The following is a 23,825-nucleotide window of genomic DNA, read 5'->3' as shown; positions in this document are numbered from 1 at the left end:
TATGAGAAAATTCATACATATACATAGCCCTATATTTTCAAAATCATTATGTTCGATATTTAAAGATAAATTATAAATTTTAGGTTCTTTGTGACTAAAATATTAAAAAGTGACAATAAACAATCTAAAACCATAATCTAATAATCTAGAATGAAAAGCCCAGTCAATAACTTCTAACATATATCCTTCAACAGACTTTTCGTATAAAAATTAAAAATCCTTAATGCTGAGGAACTAGTTAACCCAACGTGAAAATGATTTGGAAGTATGTCTAAGAGACTCAAACACATTTATGTCTTTCCAGATGGTCTACATTTTGTATCTCTGACACAAGGAACAAAATGTATGTACAAACAAAGCTGGTTATTTGGAGAAAAAAAATCAAACCTACCTATGTACATAATAGTAAGAGTAACTAAATATACCTTGAAGTAGCCATATAATAGCCCACTAAACATAACCAATATTTATAAATTATTTACAAACAATCACAGGAAATATTTATGATATTAAATTTTTGCATTTTTTTCCCAATTCCTCATATTTTGATTTCAACTACATAAAATAATATATAAAAGAGTATATTAAAATATACCAAACTGATAACAATGATTATCTCTAGGTGTAGGATCATGACTGAATTATATTTCTTCTTCATTTTATATATTTTATCTTAAAAAATATAAGTACACTTTTTAAAAAGCATGATTATATTTCAACATACAGCTTCATCCAGGACCAGGAATCTAACTTGAGATAAGTTCAGCTTTCCAGTTGACACCAAGTCATCCAACCTTCCTGGAGTACCTACAACTATATCTACCTGAAAAATAGCAAAGCAAGCACTTAATGAAAACTAAAGAAATACTGTAATTACCTTAAAACAGCAACCAATAACTGTCTACTTTTTAATAAAAACATGCACGTTGAAGTAGTCAGTCAACTCTAAATTTATTTTAAAAAAAGGAGTTACAGATAATGCCATATGTTAAACTTATACTTGGTTTCAAATTAATGTGATGACTTAGGTATTTTGACCAAAATTGATTTTGACATCCTTAACTGATACACATTCTAATGTATAAAATTTGTATTTTCCAAGCAAAAATCAGATGAATTTACTGGAACTTAATGGAAAACCCAGAACTCAAGTCCCAGTTCTACCATTACTCAGCTCTGTGACCTTAACTTATTTAATACTCAGCTCTGTGACCTTAACTTATTTAATCTCCTCTAGAACTGAATTTCCCATTTTTGAGTTGGGGAAATACCTTCTTCTTTTCCAGATGGTTGTGATATTTAAGAAATAAGATGTATAAGGCACTAGATGCAGAGTGTCCCACATGCTCAATAAATTTGGTTATTATTAACAGTCATGGTGATCAGACTGTCTAGGAAAACAGTAATAATTACTATTTGTCAAGTGCTTATAGTGAACAGGCACTCTGAAATGTTTTATAAGCACACGTTTTATTTCATGTTACCACTAAGGTAAATACTACTATAATTAATCCTATTCAATGAGAAAACTGAAGTTTAGAATACTAAATAAAAAGTTTCAAACATACATAAAAGAGAATAGTGAGCTTCTGTGCCAGTACAAACAACTGACAACATTCTGCATTCTCCCACACATATCTTGTAGTCAAGTCCACAGGCACAGTGATTAGAAACGTGGGTTTCAGAGTAAAGTTCTACCTATGAATTGTACCATCTTAGGCAAGTTACTTAATATTTGGTATAAAACCTGTTTCTAACCTGTAAAAATGGGGAAGACTACCATCTCAGAGGATTATTTTAAGAACTAAGAACATGTTATGTTTTTAGCACAGTGCCTAAACCTTTTCTAGAAAGCAGTCAATAAAGATTAGGTTTTTTCTTTCTTTTTTTTTTTTTTTTTTGAGACGTAGTCTCCCTCTGTTTCCAGGTTGGAACGTATGGTGCAAATTCAGCTTACTGCAACCTCCATCTCCTGGGTTCAAGCGATTCTCCTGCCTCAGCCTCTTGAGTAGCTGGGATTACAGGTGTATACCACGACACCCAGCTAATTTTTGTATTTTTAATAGAGATGGAGTTTCATCATATTGGTCAGGCTAGTCTTGAACTCCTGACCCTGTGATCCATCCGCCTCGGCCTCCCAAAGTGCTGAGATTACAGACATGAGCCACTGCACTGGCCAAGATTAGATATTTTTAAAGTGTGTATATGGACTAGGCGCAGTGGCTTCCACCTGTAATCCTGGCACTTTGGGAGGCCGAGACAGGTGGATTGTCTGAGTTCAGGAGTTCAAGACCAGACTGGGCAACATGGTGAAACCCTGTCCCTACTAAAATACAAAAAAGAAAAAAATTAGCTGGGTGTGGCAGTGTGTGCCTGTAGTCCCAGCTACTCAGGAGGCTGAGGCAGGAGAACTGCTTAAACCCAGGAGGTAGAGGTTGCAGTGAGCCAAGATCGCACCACTATAGCCTAGGCGACAGAACAAGACTCCATCTCCGTAAATAAATAAATAAATAAATAAATAAAGTGTGTATACAATGTATTCATGTGAGCACAAACAAGGTATTACATAAAATCATTCAGTAAATTAGACAATTCCAAACTTCTACTCTGTAACTGACAGGCATTAAAAAACAACACTTCTGGTCAGGTGCAGTGGCTCACGCCTGTAATCCCTGCATTTGGGAGGCCAAGGCAGGTGGATCATGAGGTCAGGAGATTGAGACCATCCTAGCCAACATGGTAAAATCCCACCTCTACTAAAGATAACAAAAATTAGCTGGGCATGGTGATGCATGGCTGTAATCTCAGGTACTTGGAAAGCTGAGGCAGGAGAATTGCTTTAACCAGGGAGTCAGAGGTTGCAGTAAGCTGAGATCACACCACTGCACTCTAGCCTGGCAACAGAGACTTCATCTCCATAAAGAAAATAATTAAAAAACCCACATAATTTCCATTCTTTTTTACCTGTTTTCTCCACCCTATACTAAAAATATAGGTTTCTATTAGCAAAGTTATTCCTCTACTATCATTACTTCGTTATCTCACCTCTCAAATAAACAAAACATTGTGCCGAATGGACTTTTAACTTGATCCAATATGAGGCACTTACTATCCCATGAAAAATAAAGCAGACATTTCTGAAGCTATTGTTTTATCTGTATTGATAGTTACAAGCAAGTTCCACCTAGAAAATACTGTCTGAAATGTGAAGATAAAATCTGACCAATGTATTAAGAATCTACTATGTGCCAAGCACTTGCAAGATTTCTTTGAACAAACATACTCTTCTGACCTGGCACTAATTTCAGCCTCACTTAAATTTTCATGAAATGAAACAGCTGTATTGCCAAAATGACAGCCCATGATACTATGTTTTAAAAATTAAAAGTACAACTTACTCCATTTTCCAAAACAGAGAGCTGATCCCGGGCTGCAACACCTCCAATTATCAGAAGCTCCCTGAAATAAATACCAAGATAATAATGTAGAAAAAAAAAGATTAAAGTCTGTTTTACAGTGATCTGTATCCATTTATTTTAGGTGGGAATTAAGGCTGAGAAAGTAATTGAGAACAAAGTCTGGGGCAGGTGGGAAATGAAGCAGTTAAATCCCCGTAGTTGTATGCATTGCTGAAGTGTGGTAAAGTCACGAAAGAGAATGTGCAAGCTTTTCATACCAAAAATATTAATCCTCATCTACATATTATTCTATATTAGGACAATTCGAGGTCCTTTAAAACCTGGCTTCAATCTGTGTTTTTAGACTTATATACTTGTATGTATATAAAATGCCCTGAAAGAATATACGAAAATCCATTTAAAACGTTGCCTCCAGAAGGGATAACTAAAAATTGGAGAATGGAGCAAAAGAAGACTTACTTTTCATAGTACCCTTTTGTGTTTGAATGTTTCTCATTTCAACAACTGGCACTGGGACACACGGATATGCACATGCAAAAGACTGAAGTTAAAACCCTTCCTCATGCTATACACAGAAATTAACTCTAAATGTATCACAGACCTAAATGGAGAACCCAAAATCATAAAACTAAGAAGAAAACACAGAATAAAATTTTCATGACTTTGGGTTAGGCATAGCCTACCTTAACTACAACACCAAAACACCATGACAAGAGAGAAATATAGATCAACTGGATTTCATCAAAATTAAGACTTCCAAAGGACAGTATCAGGTGAGTAAAGGCCAGATGCAATAGCTCACACCTATAACCCAGCACTTTGGAAGGCTGAGATACAAGGATTGCTTGAGACCAGGAGTTCAAGACCAGCCTATAGAACATGGCAAGACCATGTCTCCACAAAAAATAAAAAAAATCAGTCAATCACTGTGGCACTTGCTTGCAGTCTCAGCTACTCTGGAGGCTGAGATGGGAGGATTGCTTGAGTCCAAGAGCTCAAGGCTGCAATGAGCTATGAGACACCATCTAATCCAGTCTAGATGACAGAGTAAGACCTCATCTCAAAAATAAAACCAAAACCAAAAAGAATCACCTGGAGGAGCTGCTTTTCTTCTCTTAAAAAACAAATAAATAAAAAAGATTCTAATTCCTATTCTCTGGAAATTCTGATTCAGTATATGGAAGGAAGGGAATCAACACATTTCGTGTTTTTAAATAAGGTCCTCAAGTTCCTAGCTTTGTTCGACAGTCCTCAACTATCATTTTTTTCTCCAACAATACTTTTACTTTTATCCACATTCATAATCAGATATATTTATCCCTATAAACTTAGCAGAAGGCAAACACACATATACATGAAAATTTACACTTGTACGAAACACTCTAGGGTTGAGGAATATAAAAGAACCACCCCTGCTATAAGGAATGTAAAACTGAGTTAGAAAGAGAAAATCTTTGTGTATTTAAAGCAAGAAATTTAAAGCAAGTATAGCTTTAAAAGGAAATAAAAATGAAGAAAATTAAAAAGAAAAACTAAAACTTGACAGTATGTAAGGAACAAAGAAAGGCATGTATAGTGTATTGGAGGAGGGGCAGAGGACTGGGCTGGGACAGCTAGCTTAGCTTCATTCAAAGATCATGATTCCAGCTGGGTTTTAAGAAGGAAAAGGTGCGTTTATACTGAATACCAAATGAGTAGCCACGACTTTACCATCTTAACCAATAAACTGATTTTATTATTCATCTTCCCCTCCAGTTTGTCTATAAGCATGTTCATTTTTATACATAATCGTAACACAAAAATCAATTCATACTAGCATTTTACATTCTTCCAAAAACACTTTCACAAAGAGGTCCCTGAGTTTCTTACACTAAACAGATGCCCTGGTTACATGGCATGCTCAAGGCATTTATCGTATTTGTTTTGTTTCTCTCCCCTCCACACTATCCCCACACTTTCACACTTAATTCTGTGAAAGGAACATTGATTCTCATCGTTGAAGCCCTGACCCCAAGCCTAAGACTTTACATATAGAAGGTATATGAACATTTGCTGAATGAGGAACATGTATCAATCCTCAAAATAAAATTAGAAATTATTTTACTTAGTATAGTTTATCCCTAACTAAGTTTGTTCAATCTATAAGATCAGTATTAGAAAGACAGGCCTGCCTGGCACAGTGGCACATGCCTATAGTCTCAGCTACTTGGGAGTCTGAGGTGGGAGAGAGAATTCCTCGAGTCTAGTTTGAGGCTACAGTGTGGGAAAATCACACCCGCAAACGGCCAGTCACTCACTCCAGCCTAGGCAACACAGGGAGACTTCATCTCAAAAAAAAAAAAAAAAGACAGGCTTTTGTGATGTCAAAATATTCAAAGCTTCTGAAATGTGATAGTGATGACAGTTACACAACCTTGTAAATATACTAAAAATCAATGAATTGTACACTTTCTTTTCTTTTTTTTTCTGAGACAGAGTCTCGCTCTGTTGTCCAGGCTGGAGTACAATGACATGTTCTCAGCTCACTTCAATCTCCGCCTCCTGGGTTCAAGCAATTCTTGTGTCTCAGCCTCCTGAGTAGCTGGGATTACAAGCACAGGCCACCATGCCCAGCTAATTTTTGTATTTTTAGTAGAGATGGGGTTTTACCATGTTGGCCCGACTGGTGTTGAACTGACCTCAGGTGATCTGCCCACCTCAGCCTCCCAAAGTGCTGGGATTACAGGTGTGAGCCACTGTGCTCAGCTGAATTGTACACTTTCAAATAATGAGTTTTATGGTTTATAAATGTTTCGAGTTTAAAAAGTAATTAAAGGCAAAATTAACAAAAATCAAGTGTCAAATTGACTAATAGTGTTTTACTTGTATGTTACAGCCTTCTTCAAAGTAAAAAGGATTGCTAGTGAGCAATGTCACTTAATTTATGGTCTCCTTCCAATGGCAGAAAGAGCCCTATAACTGGACAGTGACCAATCTGAATGCCCAAATGGAAGAAAGCCACCACTGTGATGTAGTCTACAATAAACCTCACCAAGTTTACTAACATGCTAGAAATAGAGTGGCATATGTTCTATGCAAATGTATGCTCACACCTGTAATCCCAGGACTCTGGGAGGCTGAACGGGAGGATCACTTGCACCCAGGAGATGGACACCAGCCTAACGAACATAGTGAGACCCTATCTCTACAAAGGTGACATGTGCCTGCAGTCCCAACTACTCAGGTGGGAGGACTGCTTGAGCCCAGGAAGTCGAGGTTGCAGTGAGCCACAATCATTATCACTACACACCAGACTGGGCGACAGAATGAGACCCCTGTCTTAGGAAAAAAAAAAAAAAAATTAGATTTTTACTCCAATACTGTTTGACTAACCATGACTTTTCATGTAAGAGACACAGGAAATAAAAATCTCAATTTTCAAATAAATCATATTTATCATTTAGCAAATAAACAGGAGTTTTATATGGAAATTGTTATATTAAAGTATATTTACATACTCACACATGTATTATGTTTACACTGAATTTCTACTTCATTTTTCTCTACCTTACTCTTCTTCCAAAAAACTTCAAACCTAGGCCGGGCGCGGTGGCTCACGCCTGTAATCCCAGCACTTTGGGAGGCTGAGGCGGGTGGATCACGAGGTCAAGAGATCGAGACCAACCTGGTCAACATGGTGAAACCCCGTCTCTACTAAAAATACAAAAAATTAGCCGGGCATGGTGGCGCGTGCCTGTAATCCCAGCTACTCAGGAGGCTGAGGCAGGAGAATTGCCTGAACCCAGGAGGCGGAGGTTATGGTGAGCCAAGATCGCGCCATTGCACTCCAGACTGGGTAACCAGAGCGAAACTCCGTCTCAAAAAAAAAAAAAAACTTCAAACCAAAAGACAATAAGTATTTCAGCACAAAAGGAAGGAAGATTTACCTTAATTTAGGATTATCAATGTATTTCTTAAACTGCTTGACGTTATTCAAAGTTTGTTCAGCTAACTCCCGGGAAGGTTCAACGATGAGAGCTTTCGGAGCATTGGGGAGAAACTTTGTTTGTGTCACCTGTGCATTACCTTAGGGGAACAAAAAAGATGAGACCACATTCAAATCACACTTTAAAACACTGTTACTTATAAAACATTAGGACAAATATTCTAATATCAACATTTTAAATAATAATGTCAAAAAGTACAGAAGACAGTCAAACAAAATGAACCTTAGATTTCTAAAACAAATTAAGGCTACTTTAAGTTAAAACTATTTGGGTCGGTGGGGTGATTGATACCTGTAATCCTAGCACTTCGAGAGGCCCAAGGTGGGAGGATCGCTTGAGCCCAGGCATTCAAGGCTGCAGTGAGCTATGATGGTGCCACTGCACTCCAGCTTGGGTGACACGCTAATCCCCTCTCTTAAAACAACAACAAAAATCTACTTGGAATAATTCTAATTGATTGATATGTCTAAAAAAATGACTTGTTTTGTGCCAAAGTAAACAGGTTAGGAAATGTGCTTTAAATAACTGAAATATATTAGATAGTACAATGGATAAGAGTATAAACTTTGGAGTCAGTACAAGGGATAAGAGTATAAACTTCGGAGTCAGACTGCTTAGATTTGAATTCATTTCTACCACTTATTTGCTCTGTGACTTTGGGCAAGTCACTGAAAATCCGTATTCTTCAGGTTCTTTGTCTGTAAATGGGAAAACGACTACCTTATAGGGTTGTTGTGAAGACTAAATCATGCAAAGCATCTAACGTGATGCCCTGGCACTGAATAAGCACACATTCTATAAATATTAGACATAATTATCATTATGATTGGGATTCCAAAATGCCTACACTGAAACCAAATACTTAAGAGTTTGTGAATTAGGTTTTAAAAATGAATTTTACTGGTGCGTTAAAGATGTGTGACTCTACCAGCAAGGAAAGTGTATGCAACTCACTATGAGAAGACTGACTTACTGGAGTTCTCACCAATTTTTTTTACTATTCTAGAAATCCTTACCCTCTCAGGTGTAATACCTGTGTGCTGTGATTTGACAATGTAACCATCTGGTGCCTTGGAAAGAGCAACAAAGCCATCTTTTGGTGGAAACTTAAATTCTTCTTCACCAAAATTAAATTTCAGTTCAGCATTCTAGCATTAAATAAAAGAGAAAATTACAATTCTTACCCTAACTGAAAACCATCAAATACAAAACAATGAAAAGCAAGCAGCTTTTAACTACAGAAAAATTTTTCTAACTAGATTCCTAATTACCTTCAAAACACAGGCGGGAAAGAGGGCTTGGTTTTTCATATGTGGTGGTATTTCAAATGCCAGACCAAGATCTTTTCCTTAAATGAATAGAAAAAAAAAAAAAAGAGAGAGAGAGAGATTGAACAATAAGAAAAGAACTTGTTCATACTGACGCTATCAAATGTGCCAACCTGCATTCATGCCTCTCTGTCACTGTGGATAAACTGTGCTGCCTAAGGCCAGCCTCTTCACTTTTTTACTTTGCTCCTGAAACTGTCACCTTTACCTCTCTACATTTTTCATTATTCCCTGTGTAGAAGATCATTTCTATTAGACATTCCAAAGCATATAAACATACTCCCACCGTAAAACATGTAAGAAAACCTCCCTTGAACCCACTTCTCCCTACATTTACCTTCCATTTTTCTTCTCCCTTTTGTAGTGAAACTCCAGTTTCCATTTGCACTGTAGCCATTCCTTTCATCTCATTCCCTATTCAACTGGCTCCTAAAGGCTCCCCGCCCTCACCCCTTTGCTCCACCAGAACAGCTCTCTAACGCTTTCCACTTGTCAAATCCAGCAGTTAATGCACATTCTTTCATCTTGCTAGACTAGACTCATCAGCAGCACTGGACACAATGATTACTCCCTGGTCATTTACACACTTCCTTCATTGGGACTGCAGGACCCCAGGCTTTCTTGGTTCTCCCCTTGGCCTTCCTCCTCATTCCCATCTGCTGGATTCACCTCAACTTGCTGACCCCTAACCACAGGAACCCAGACCTCAGATCTCTTCTTCTCTTTATCTACCCTCATTCCCTAGGCAAGCTCACCCCATCCTCCAGTCTGTCTTCAACAAAGCAGCCACAATGGTACCGTTAAACTAAAGACAGATGACGCCACTCCTCTGCTCAAAACCCTCATAGTTTCCCATTTCACTCAAAATAAAAACCAAAGTTTAGATCATGGCCCATATGGCTCTACACGGCCTGGCCTCACCTCACTGATCTAACATTCTACCACCCTCCTTTATCCCCAGAGAGCTCCAGATCCAGTGGCTTCCTTGCTGTTACTCAGACACCTCTAGCACACTTCCATCTCAGGGCATCCACATTTACTATTTCCTTGGTCTAAAATGCTCTTTGCAGATACCTGCATGGCCCATCATGCAACTCATTTGGATCTCTACCTAAATGTCACCTTATCAGCAAAGCCTTCTGACTGCCCTCAAGGGAAGCACAGACCCTCAAACTGCTATGACTCTCTATTTCCTTCCCTTGCTTTATACCCTCCTTTGCAGCACTTATGACCACCTGACGTGGTATTCTATGTCTGTCTCTCACCACCAGTATGTAAACCCCAAATGTCTATTCCATTTTCTTCTGTGCCTCCAGTACTTACAGGGTACCTCACACAAAGCCAAAGCTCAATAAATATTTGTTCAAATGAAGGCGGGGGGAAGGGACAGGGATTTGAAAAAGAGGGTGGGGAGATTTTTAAAAATCGCAATTACTGATTATCATGTATCTTTTCACTAATAAGATCCGTATAGAGCTTACCATTTTTGGAGAACTTGACATGTCCTTTATCTATATCTAAGTAACATCCAATGGTATCATGCATAGTGAATTCCTAAAACACCAGAAAGTCAAGTGCTATTAATAGAAATCAAAATCTTAAAAGTTAAAATATAGCTGCATCAAAAGTATGTGTGTTTCAAAAAATATATATTTAAATTAAAAATGCCCAATAGAGCACACGACATATACAATAGAAGCATTTGACAGTCTTGTTAGAATCACCATGCTTAGGCTCATTCACATTACTGTAGATTTCAGCTCACCAGATGAACTCTATTTAGATTCATCATGATCAAAAATAAGAAATGAGAATAACGTGTATAAAAACCAAAATCAAAATGAGGTAAAAAGAGAAGACAATGTAATGTATTTTGGAGGGGATAACAAAGGCAGAAAAGAAATATTATACATTTCTTTTTGTATATATTGTATATGTACTATTTTATAATATGTATATGTATATACATAAATATTATATATATTTATCTAGCTTGACAATATTTCTTCAATAAAGCCCAAATCTCTACTGATTTTGAGAATCATTTCTATACCCTCGTTCTGTCATGAGTGATCAAGTATGCAAGAAAATTTACTTATGCTATGTTTAAGTTGATAACATAATAGCTTACCTCTCCATAATTGTCAAACTGTTTATTATGGGATTTCTTTCCTGTTCCACCGAAGCCAAATCCAAACTTGTCAGTACCTAAATTTTAAAAATATTTTACTTTTCTGGTAAGAGAAAATATAAAATTAAAAGACCTGTAAAAGAAGTAATTTTATTCACACAGTATCTCCATTTCATGAAACCACAGGTGAACTATCCCTTAAGTTTCTGAATCCTGCAAACAACTGAACAGTGCTTAGGCTGTACGAGCATGTGAGACTGGGGGCACTGCTGACACTGCATCCCCTTCTGCTCTGGCCACTAAGAAATTCAGATGCAAGTTTACAGCAACATGAAGCTTCTGTGCAGTACTGTGTGGTACAGATTCACGCACACTAACTTTACCCTGACTCCATTCATATTCTTAACTCTCATTTCATACTGCTGTAATATCTCTACTTTTTGTAAGTTTCTTCAAATCTTTTTTGGAACAGGGTGGGGCACAGATAAATATTATTTCCATGTCTTTAAAATAAAAACTTTTTACTGTTAAATTTATTATTTTGCTTCCCTAAATAATGATATGTTAACCCACAAATGTAAATCAGTCAATACTGAATTGATTGATTCAATTATTTTAGAAACACTTACCTAGGTCCAAAGAAGCCTGCATAGTAGACCATCCGACCCTACATAACCCTTGGTCATGACAGGATACTTCATAGTAGTGTTTCCCTACAAGGATAAAAAACATTGAGATTTATATAAATCAGACACATGACTCATTTACCATGAAGCCACCTTCCCATTATTTCTGAATTACTCTGGTGTGTACCAAATGAAGAATTATAGGTACTTCTGTACCATCAAACACCTTCCCAGATCCTTGACTTAAAGCTATTTTTAAAAACTCATGGGCCAGGTGCAGTGGCTCATGCCTGTGGCCAGCACTTGGGAGGCTGAGGCGAGCAGATTACCTGAGGTCAGAAGGTCAGGACTAGCCTGACCAACATGGTGAAACCCCATCTCTACTAAAAGTACAAAAATTAGCTGGGCATGGTGGAGGGGGCCTGTAATCCCAGCTACTGGGGAAGCTGTGGTAGGAGAATCACTTGAACCTGGAAAGTGGAGGTTGCAGCGAGCCAAGATTGCGCCATTGCACTCCAGCTTGGGCGACAAGAGCAAAACTCCAAATAAACAGACAAAAAAACCCAAACCCGAAACCCTCATGTATTAATACATTATCTCAAAAGTTTATACAACTGCAAATGCTGTTCAAATACCTTTCATTAATCCTTTAGTAGCTCTGCATCCATGCCATTCTTTTACTTCTCTGCTTTGACAACAAAGACCATCTGACCCAATTGCTGGATTTGAGAAGAAAACACAGAAAAACATATCAGTACAGGTTTTATAAAACATGCATTCCTGCCCCCCACCATAAAAGAAAAAATCATTTAGTCTCACTAACAAGATAATTCCTTTGCTTGTTGCAATATTCCAGAGACTGAGACTTACTGATTCCCGAGTGACAGCAGTATTTCCCAAGTGTAATTAACCATTTCATTCCCTGGATGTCCTTGGCTATGTTGGGGGCTATTTTCCATGCTGTCATCTGTTAACTAAGGTAAGATTTTACAGCAACAAGTCTAGAAAAGATTCAACACAGCTCTGAACCTGACTTGCACTAATAGTAGTTGCACCATCAATACAAATGTGTTTAGACAACGATTCTCTGGAGTCCTTTAAAGAAATGTACTCAAGGATGAAGCACCATCCACTCATTATTTGTTGTCCTGATTTTATACTTAAATTAACTTAGGTGGCTATATACTAAAAGATAACAGAACTGTCTCTAGCTTGTTCCTCAATTAATGGAAGAAATCATAATGGGAAAAGAGGGGAAAGCATGAATAAACATGTATTTGTTACATGCTAGTATAACAACTCTAAAAGATGAGGTATATTCTATAATCTATATTATACATCACGATATGTCACAGTGATGTCCACATAGTAGGTGCTAAATGGTTTTAAGATTCAGCTTTTGTCTCTACTGGATAAAAACTATAACTTCTGTCCTGGTTCATCTTTCCAACTCATATTCTGTAATTGAATGCAGAACAAACTGTTAAAAAAGCACCTCAACACACACCTTCCTACATTTTTCAGAAATCAAATTATTCAAAGTATGAATTCTTACCCACATGGGTACTGAATTCAATAAAACTGAAATTTTAAAAAGTTACCTAGGAGCTTCCAGGACAGCTGCCTGGGGAGGGAGAAGCTCCAACCCTTCCCATGCTTCGCCCGAGGCATCTCTTCAGCTGTAGCCTTTGTAATATCTTTAAAAATAAACCAGTAAACATAGTTCCCCAAGTTCTGTGAGCCACTCAAGCAAATTAATTGAACCCAAGGAAAGAGCTGTAGGAACCCTGATTTCCAGCCTATCAGTTAGAAGCATAAGCCATAACCTGGGTATCAGATGTGGGGAACAGCCTCGTGTGACTGAGCCCTCCATCTGTGGGACATGATGCTATCTTCATGGAGACAGTGTCAGAATTGGATTGAATTAAGAGTTCTCAGCTGAAAGAACCGGAATGGGAAAGTAGGGGAAAGCATGAATAAACAAACATGTATCTGTTACTTGCTCCATCAGTTCTCAGCTCGTAAATGCTGAGAACTGACTGCTTACTTGACATGTGGGGAAAAAAATCCACACATCTGCTGTCAGAAGTGTGCTGTGAGAGTATACAAGAAAAAATGGAGTTGCTCTATCTATTTCTCTGTATTCTCAGAATTAGTGTCAGAATCAGGGCTTACCAGAACAGCCTTGGCTCACAGAAATGTGGTTTGAGAAGAAAACGGATAAAAGGGTAGGAGATGAGGAACTTTCAGTTTCTTGGTGGCCACATGATCACCTATGGTATGGAGCCACAGCTGTGCCACACTCAGTTACTAATGGTGAACGGTAACAGTGGAATTTAGAGTTGGATCCAACTCCTGGGGAGCTGGTTGACTGGATGCATAAGAAAATGCAAATAAGTAAAAAGTATACAGTCCTTTGGTTACTGCTATCTGTAATAGCTAAAATGAAGTAAAAGACTGCTGGGTCAGACCTTGATGTGAGACTACATTCAGATTTCAGTCCATCTGAGCTTTGGTCACCAGCTTTAAAGCTGACCCCCAAGGGAAACATTATGCAGGGCCAAGAAACTACTTCTAGGAACTGTGGTTACCAAGATGGCAGTCAATGTAAGAAAGAGAAAAACCAAAAAACTCCAAAACTGGAGGGCATAGTGTGAAGGTACTGCTGCATTTTGTGGATCAGTATCATAAGCTTCCTGAAGAGCCTTTACTAAAACGCATTCTGAGAGGAACTACTTTAGGAAAGTATCTTTGGTTTTAAATGCAGCAGAACAGAAGGGCATGTTTGGGTTGATGCCGGTCTCATAGATTACTATGGAACAATCACAGATGGCTATGCATGATCCAGACACAGGAGGTTATTCCCACGGGAACAGCCAGCCTGATGGACTGGGTAAAAGCCACTGTAGTTGGGGTGTGGTGGCTCACGCCAGTAATCCCAATGCTTTGGGAGGCCGAGGAGGGTGGATCACGAGGGCAAGGTTCAAGACCAGCCTGACCAAGATGGTGAAACCCTGTCTCTACTAAAAATACAAAAATTAGCCGGGCATGGTGGTGGGTTCCTATAATCCCAGCTACTCAGGAGGCTGAGGCAGGAGAATTGCTTGAACCAGGGCAGAGGTTGCAGTGAGCCAAGATGACACCACTGCACCCCAGCCTGGGTGATGGAGCAAGACTCCGTCTAAAAAGAAATTCCTCCTAGTCAATTCCATAGTTCTGACTCATTCTTTGTAATGGCTACACAGTAGACTTTGGATACACTCTAATGTTTGTTAACCATTTCCCTAGCAATAGTATTTACTTTGTTGTTTTTTCCATTAAAAACAGTGGTGTCACAGACACCCTTGTACATATATCTCTGCAGACTGGTGCTTTTATCTTTGTATCTCGAGATACTGGTACTTTTATTCCAAAGTGCTACAACCTCCAAGAATGTTTGTTCTTCTTTGTCCTAGTTATGAGTTTATTAAAAAGAAAGAATAAGAATTTACATGATGAAAGATTTCAGAACTTCATTGGAATGGGCAGCTTTTTTTCAGTCTACACACTCACCATCTCTAAGTAAGAAATAATCCTTGTCTGGCATATAACTTTACTTTCCATTTCTCTACTACATGAATTTAATCTTTGCATATTTATTGACTGTAGGAATTTATTCTTCCATGAACTGCCTATTAATATCTTTTGCCCACTTACATTATTGATGCTGTCTTTCTTACCAAAACAGATGACACTTTATCCGAGACCTTCATAAGGAACCCCTACCAATTAAAATGATTATCTTTATCAACATTACCAAGGATTCTTTCTATAATTCTTGTCCATTGACTTTTTAATAACCTTTCCATGTTAAAAAAAATTACACAAATATGCCTATCTTTTCTTTTACAATTTCCGCATTTTCTATTTGGGTTATGCAAGTTTTGCCACTGCTAAATTATACATGTAGTTTTCTATACTCAAATTCATATATATATTTAAGTCCTAAATACATATGGAATTTATTTCTAATTATGAGATTGAAGTCAATTTTATATTGCTTCAGATGGATCATCAATTGTGCACCACCCTTTACTTAATAAATTATCCTTTTGTCCTCACTGAAATGAAATATAATTATTTTTCCCACATATAACTTCTCATATATACTGGGATTTATTTCCATTATATTCAACTGCCTATTCCTATGTCAGTTCCATAATGTTTAATTATAGTGAATAGATTCTAATATCCGGTAAATTAAATCTTAATTGTATTATTTGGTGTTCTCATGTATTATTTTTTAAAGTTTCTGAATTACAAATGAGCTGGTGAAAAACCTATCCACTTACCAAAAGCAGATCCTCTGTCATACGGGTTCATCTGCCACTTGTTGAGCACTAAACACATTAAAATAAGAAAAGTTACCCACATATACATAACATTTAAAAGGTGGCTCACACCTGGAATCCCAGCACTTTGGGAGGCGGAGGCAGGTGGATCACTTGAGGTCAGGAGTTCGAGACCAGCCTGACCAAATGGGTAAACCTCGTCTCTACAAAAAAAAAAAAAAGAAAAATTAGCCAGGCATGGTGGCGTGCGCCTGTAATCCCAGCTACTTGGGAGGCTGAGGCACAGGAATCACTTGTAGCCAGGAGGCAGAGGTTGCAGTGAGACAAGATCATGCCACTGCACTCTAGCCTGGGTGACAGAGCGAGACTCCATTTCAAAACCATAAAAATAACAAATAAATTTAAAAAATGCTCTATAAAAGAAAGCAACTATCTTATATATCCTAATTGCTCTAGATTCAACATGGTTTTATAGATTATTTAGAATACACAAATAAAATTTGTTTTTATTAAAAGCAAAGACACAACTGAAAAATCAAACATGTTGAAGATAATCATCACTGGCCTATCTAGGCCTAAAACCTTGTCTCCTCACTTGCTTGCTTCAGTGCACTCTGCATCAGATGACACCGATCTCTGTCCTTACTCCTAGGTCACTATTAGAATGAAGTTTTAACTAAACAAGTTGACTTCAATCATGAAGGAAATAACTGATCAACATTTCAGAGTCTAATTATTTTGTAACTAGCAAAAAGAAAAGCAAGTCCTTTACCTGAATTCAATACCACATTCAAAAGTCACACATTTTTTTCATCCTCCCTTTAATGCGACTGGCATTTTCCTTTTCTGACATATCTTACTAGTCTATTAAGAGGTATGTATATACATAAATTAAGAACTGTAATAAAGAGAACTCTACATGCTTTCTAGCTCAACTTTCCACTCAGGGTAGAAATCCTTTCTAGATTATTTCCGGTCAAAAGATATCCATCATCAACTTAAACACTTTGAACGTTAAAGAAATAACTTTGAGGTTCTCCTTTCCATTGTTGGCTCAATCTAGCTATGAGGAAGTACTTTTAGTTAAACAGAAATCTTCATCTAAACTATTTCTAATTGGTCCTGGTCCTACTTTCTAGAATAATTATTTTCTCTCTAGTTCTCTTCAATAATTTAACAATTATCCCATCTCCACTTTTACTTCTTCTCCATGTTTAAATTTCTAGTTTCTTTATTCTTCATAGGACATGACTTTTAGAACCATTATCATTATGGTTATTCTCCTTTAGGAGTGTTTTCCTTTACCACCATTCCTCATAAATGAAGGCACAGTTGTTACAAGTTCCAAAACTATTTTAGAATAGGCCAATAGTGTAAATAGTTACATCAATTATCTTCTCTTAATTCATTCACATGAGTTCATAGACTCTATATATACTTTAAATGTATACAATAAATGTATAACATTACTTTCAAACAACTGAAAAGAATACATTAATATGCCAGGTTCACTGGTCTTCAACTTGCTATTTTGTAACAATCCTGTTTTATATAATGAAACAAGAGTGACTTGAAATATGGAATAAATATTATTAAAATATAACAAAAGATTAATTAAGATAGAACGAAATTTAGAAACCATTCAACAGAAGCAAAACAATTTAAAGATGAAGAAAGTGAGGTAGGATTGTTTATGGTAGAGACAGTATCAGAACCCTAATAAAAAGACCAATTTCCATGGAGATACGACTGTACATAAGATACAACTTTAAAAATCTATATTTTAACCTCCTAGGTGGTTCCCTTCTTGTCTTACTTAGAGGAAAAAGAATGCCTCTTTTGCCCGTAAGGCAATACCTCCCACCAGCATGGGTTTTTACTCCATAAACTATTTGTAAAATCATTCCTTCATATTTTTGTAAAATGTTTCAATTTTTCTTTAATATTAAGCATAAAAAGTTGTAAGGTTAAGAAAAGCACTAAAATATCGAAATGTAATTTCCAAAATGCCAATGTTTTCTCAAAGGAAGCACTATTAGTATTTTAGGAGGAACAATGGGCCGGGCACGGTGGCTCACGCCTGTAATCCCAGCACTTTGGGAGGCCAAGGCGGGTGGATCACGAGGTCAAGAGATCGAGACCATCCTGGTCAACATGGTGAAACCCCGTCTCTACTAAAAATACAAAAAATTAGCTGGGCATGGTGGCGCGTGCCTGTAATCCCAGCTACTCAGGAAGCTGAGGCAGGAGAATTGCCTGAACCCAGGAGGCAGAGGTTGTGGCGAGCCGAGATCACGCCATTGCATTTCAGCCTGGGTAATAAGAGTGAAACTCCGTCTCAAAAAAAAAAAAAGTATTTTAGGAGGAACAACCTTTTGATGTTTAGGCTCTTAATGACATTTAGCATCGCTGGTTTCCAGGGTTCCAGACCCCAATACCACCCCGAGATACTGACAATAAAAATGCATAGCCAAATCTCACATTCCTAACTGCCAGTGATGAGAATCAATGACTTGTATAAAAGGAAATATCAGTTTATAAAAATTACCTGAAGCACCAGTTTTAATTGTTGTTTTTCCTTTTTTGCCTTCCTGTTGGTCTTTCAGAGTTTCGTAAACTATCTGGATAACTGGAATACTAAAAGCCTATCAAAGAAACAAAAGGTCTCTATATTAGTATTCAGATATTAATGACAGTTTAATGACCAATATAAATGACAAAAGTTATGCATGCACATCAAATAACTACACATATTCCAGATTGCTATTACAATTTCATTTGCCCAAATCAAAAATACCAGTCAGACAACAGAGAGATTTGCCCAAATCAAAAATCCCAGTCAGACAACAGAGAGTGGACTGAATGAAGCAAATAGGATGCAGCTAATATCACAAAATGATAAAACAATGGAGACCAGTAGAATGAACTCACACTAAAGAGGAAACATATCATCCAGTCTGACAAATTATTTCTCTAGTCTAGGCCAATAGGAGATCAACTTCCGTACGTAACCTTTTTAAGTCATCACATTAAAATTCCGAAATAAGTATAAACACTAAAGATATTGTAACTATCCAATTTAAAAGATGTTCTTAAGGTCATACTTTTTTGTAGATCTTCATCATTAGCTGGCAACAAAATATCACTTTCAGTGGCAAGTAAGCAATTCCTTGACTTTTGGAGGTCGTTATTTTATTAAATATTTCAAAGCAAAAACTACCATACAAAGCTACTTTAAAATTTAACTTTTAGAATGTAAGTAAATGCAATACTTACACCAGTTTTGCCACTTCCTGTTTCTGCAGCCTGAATGAGGGGGAAAAAGTTGATTTTACAGATTAAGTTGTCTATTAAAGAGATGAAATTAACACCGTAATATATAGAAATCTTTAACATTTGACTGGCTCCTGTATTTTTACAGTGCCTCCAGATTATCCAGGCTTCCTCTGTAAACTCTGACTGTAGGCCATCTTGTTACCTTTCCCATAACGTTAAGAATCTTCTCTTCCTTTCCTTTCTTGTTGCTACCATCATTCTAATCTAGATTAGTATAAAAGCATCTGAACAACATCTAATCCCAAAACTATACTACAATCTGCTACTCAAATTAGTCTTCATAGAATACTAATACTCCAATTCTTCAAAGAAGACTAATATTCGAATTCTTTAACAAGACACTTGAGAAAGAACCCAAATAATCTGACCCATTATCTCTCTCCCATTTTATTTCAAGTTTATTCTCCTCAGACACATATTTTATGCTACCATCTAATTGAAGTATTCCAGGGTCATATTCTACATTCTACTATTTGCTTTTTTTGTTGATGTTCTCTCTACCTGAAAAGCATTTCTCTTTTATCTTCCTTATCTTCTCTTGTCAAAAATCTGGCCCACACCTATAATTCCAGCACTTTGGGAGGTCAAGAAAGGAAGATCATTCGAGGCTGGGAGTTCAAGACCAGCCTGGGCAGCATAATGAGACCCTGTCTCTACACAAACTACAAAAAATCAGCTGGATGTGGTGGCGTGTACCTGTAGTCCCACCTAATTGGGAGGCTGAAGTGGAAAGACTGCTTGAACCCAGGAGTTTGAGGCTGCAGTGAACTATAAATGCACCACTGCACTCCAGCTTGAGCAACAGAGCGTGGCCTTTTTCCAAAAAAATAAAAGAAATCTATTTCCTCTAAGCAGTCCCTATGATCCCTGAAGCAGAAGGATAACTGGACTGGCATTTCTTATGAAGGTGCCACACATTCTCTTGATACACAAGATTTATTTTTGTACATTTCTTATTGCCCTAGTTGGTTTAAGCTTCTCAAGGGTAAATACTTAACCTGTTTGAAACTTTTACCTAATACTCTGAATACAGTATATGTATCATAAATGTTTGTGACTAAAGTTAAAGTATCATTTTTAAACCTATACAATTCTTAGAGTGTGTCCCCAGCTCCCAACCATCTCACCAAATTTAAACATACCATGAGTACATCGCCTCCTCCTAGGATCAATGGGATAGACTCAGCCTGTATATCAGTTGGGAGACTAAAAATCATATTTGAAGAATTTTAGTTAGTGGGGGGAAAAAATCACTTAGCAAATTAAGTCATGTTAAACTATAAGCCTAAAAGAGAATTTCACATGGTAAATACAATCCATCTTATTCCACTGGAAATATGTCAAGATTAAAAAAGGAAACTTTCCATAATTTAGAAAATCACAGGAAAAACTGATTTCCACTTACCCAACCAGACACAAAAAATATTTGATAAAATCACTACCAACTATTTAAATGATAAAACGTCCTCCTCCCAGGTACATTTAAGCTTTCTGTACTTACAGCCAATCCATCTCTTCCACAGCTTGTGCAATCTCAGGCATAACACCCATCTCTGAAAGTAAAAATTAATTTTGAAAACCACATATACCGAAGTGAAATCATAAATTACATTGCTCTCAAAATTACTATTCATAAAACAGGGTAAAGACATTGAAGGAGAGCTCATTTACATCAAATCTACTGAGTGTGGAACTGTTGAAAGAGCACAAGTTCTGGAGAAAGACTTGAGTTCAAATCTAAGCTCTCACTTATTAGCAAGTGACCTTAGGCAAGGCTGTAAGTGTTTTCTCCACACAAAATGGGACTGATATTACCTACCTTGTAGGGATATATGATGACCAGAGATGATAATAATGTGATACATCTGGAGCATGGTTGCAACCTAATAAACTGTAGCCACTATAGTGCCTGTTTACCTCTTAGGACTTGTGAAAAGTCTGCCAGGCGTAGACAGGGTTGTTGCAATCGGAGAAAAATGAACAAATGGAAAGCACCTATATTTATTGGCAGCCATAACCAAAATTCTGATTAACTGAAGATGGAGGGGCCACTGGTGAAAACATAGGCAACTGGAAATGTCAGAAGAGCTGCTCTGTTCTTTACTATCCACATATCTCAATAATACTACTTCAAGGCCCATCCTAAATAAATAGAGATGAGTTGCTCCTAAATGGGTTTTGCCATTTTATCATTTCTGATGTGAACCACAGAAGGTAACTATATATGGAGTAGTTAGCTCGATTACTTAAACTTCCAAATGAGAAGTGATATTCCCAAGCCCTAGAAATAACCAATTTTGAAATTCTGTATTTCTTGCCATTATGAAAAGGCATAAAGCAAACATACAAATTGAAAATATTCTTCATAAAATTATGTAGCTTTTTCTTTGCATCAGATGAGAAGGATCATCATTTTCAAAAAAAAAGGAAGGCTCTCCTAACTCAAAAAAAAAATCCACAGATAAACTAATGAAGATCTAAAGTTGAATATCCAGGCAGACCTTGCTAAGAATGAACCTATATTACAATCTACGGTCTCTCTCCTAAAATGCAAACTGCTTAAACTAAAGTAGTGGTGGGTTCTTCCTACATACAGAATACTGCAAACTGAAGCTGTATGCAAAATTGGTAAATACAACAAGAAACAACATACCACTTTCAGTAAATTCTAGACAACCTCTTGTACCACTCTGGTCATATTCCTTGCATGTTTTCTTTGAAATCATGCCTTAAGTCTAACACTTCCAACAGTTTAAAAAAAATTAGAAACATTCATGGTTTTAATTCCAGTTTTGTCTTTATTTCATGTCATAGACTCTTTTTCCAGTCCTTTACCTCTAACATTCATGAAATTTGTGTATGATTCCCAAAGATGCGAACCTGTAAGATGACTACCTAGAACTTCCCTACAGACCTTTTGGCTCTAAAATCTTGTTTTAGGGGAATGTTGGGAAAAGACAAACAGCAACAACTCTGAGCAGATTTCCAACTGAATCCTATTAGAAAATGTAACTGAAATAGTCAGAAATCTTACATGACTGTTGCACTTTAGGAAGCCGAGGTAGGTAGATCACCTGAGGTCTGAAGTTCGAGACCAGCCCTGGCCAACATGGTGAAACCCCAGTCTCAACTAATAAAACAAAAATGAGCTGGGCATGGTGGCCGGAGCCTGTAGTCCCAGCTACTCAGGAAGCTGAGGCAGAAGAATAGCTTGAACCTGGGAGGCAGAGGTTGCAGTGAGCCGAGACTGTGCCACTGCACTCCAGCCTGGGCTACAGAGCGAGACTCCGTCTTAAAAAAAAAAAAAAAAAAAAAAAAAAGGAACATTAAAGGACATTAGGCCTAACGTGATGCATTTATTTAGCAATAAACATTACGTAAGTGCTACATAAATGTATCATGTTTGGGACATTTAAGGCTGATTACAGCTTCCTAAAACTGGATGTCTAATAGGATGATAAAGAAAGAGGGGAAAATGTCAACCATAGGTTTCAATAAGCCACATTAAATCGTATTTGGAATAAAGGAGGGCATCAGACGGCAAACAAATAGAAATTTTCAAAACTTATGTTGAACTGGTGCATATGTTAATGAAAATGCTTTCCTGCCAGGTTGAACACCGAAAGTTAATGTTGATATAATAGCATTTAACAACAAATAAAGATCAGGTTTATGCCTGGGACTTTTGGAACGGCCTGAAAAACCTCAACAGAGCAGGATCGTCATTTTCTCCAATGACTCCTCCCCACGCCGTCTCGCTTCTCTCCCTGGCAAAGCCCCGATGAACCGCGGGCAGAAAAGGGTTCCCAAAGGGTTACTGCCACGTTAGACGCAGGAGGCCCAGGCGTCTGGGAGCTGCCAGAGGAACGCCGCCGCCTCGATTTTGCATCCGAAGGTGCACTGGCAGGAAGGCCACGTGGAGATTGGTAGAAGGGAAAGGGTAGGGGGTGGGACGTCCCGGCCAGCTCCTGGAAGCAACTGCCCTGGGTATCTAAGCCGCGGCCGCCCCTGATCCCGCAACGCGAGTCCACAAGGGGCTGCTGCGGACAGGGCCGGGCTGTCTCCCTGACTTCAGTCCGCTCCCGCCCCTTTAGCTTCCCGCCGCCCCCCTTCCCCACCCAGGGCCAAGGCGTGCAACAAGCCGCCCCACCACCCCCAGAGCGTCCACAAACGCACCGGAGAAGGCCGCCATCTTCACCCCGTCCTCCGCGGCTCGGCTCGCTCGCTCCCTCGCTCCCTCCCTCCCTCCCGACTGACACGGCGCAGCAGTGGCGGCACGCGCTTCCGGTCCCCGGCCTTCGGCGTTCGGAGTCCGGGCAGGGACTCAGCCCCGTGAGAACGGTTCCGAAAGAAAGAAAGGCCCACGCCTGTCCCGCCTTAGGCGCCTGCAGCTGAGCGGATCGCGGGGACCCTGGGCCTCGGGACGCCGCCTTCCTCCTGGGCACCACGTGTTCAGAGCACGCCACGCGGCATCAGGGTTACTGCCACAGAGAAGGTAGCAAACGTTTGGTGATTCGGGTCACCCAGTGGGCTCATGCTGACACCACGCCGTGCCCTCCCCACTCAGTCCCCCAAATTCACAAAGATGAGCAGGGCCTTGGTGTGTGAATGACCTGGAGAGATGGATTCGATTCGTTGCCCCGAGCACCCATGCTAGTGAGTGCCTGG

The 23,825-nt window shown here is 38.3% G+C and overlaps 1 protein-coding gene across 1 annotated transcript in view; it reads right to left on the bottom strand.

Moving 5' to 3' along the window:
• Window positions 1–23,393, bottom strand: part of DDX1 (DEAD-box helicase 1) — a 37,521-nt gene extending 14,128 nt beyond the window's left edge. The window contains exons 1-15 of the mRNA XM_003935215.3: window positions 23,334–23,393; window positions 20,659–20,710; window positions 20,300–20,363; window positions 19,098–19,127; window positions 18,370–18,466; window positions 15,822–15,869; window positions 12,126–12,209; window positions 11,494–11,577; window positions 10,865–10,941; window positions 10,215–10,287; window positions 8,677–8,753; window positions 8,439–8,553; window positions 7,346–7,484; window positions 3,399–3,459; window positions 725–823 (exon numbers count right to left, since the gene is read on the bottom strand). Of these exons, the coding sequence (XP_003935264.1) occupies window positions 725–823; window positions 3,399–3,459; window positions 7,346–7,484; window positions 8,439–8,553; window positions 8,677–8,753; window positions 10,215–10,287; window positions 10,865–10,941; window positions 11,494–11,577; window positions 12,126–12,209; window positions 15,822–15,869; window positions 18,370–18,466; window positions 19,098–19,127; window positions 20,300–20,363; window positions 20,659–20,710; window positions 23,334–23,349 (1,116 nt within the window). The 5' untranslated portion in view covers window positions 23,350–23,393. The remainder of the gene's footprint in view (window positions 1–724; window positions 824–3,398; window positions 3,460–7,345; window positions 7,485–8,438; window positions 8,554–8,676; window positions 8,754–10,214; window positions 10,288–10,864; window positions 10,942–11,493; window positions 11,578–12,125; window positions 12,210–15,821; window positions 15,870–18,369; window positions 18,467–19,097; window positions 19,128–20,299; window positions 20,364–20,658; window positions 20,711–23,333) is intronic.
• Window positions 23,394–23,825: the final 432 nt, after the last annotated feature.

This window comes from Saimiri boliviensis, chromosome 1 (assembly GCF_048565385.1).
Source record: "Saimiri boliviensis isolate mSaiBol1 chromosome 1, mSaiBol1.pri, whole genome shotgun sequence".
Classification (NCBI taxonomy): Eukaryota; Metazoa; Chordata; class Mammalia; order Primates; family Cebidae; genus Saimiri; species Saimiri boliviensis.
The sequence above is the reverse complement of the archived record's forward strand: the minus strand, read 5'-3'. Positions and strand labels throughout refer to the sequence as shown.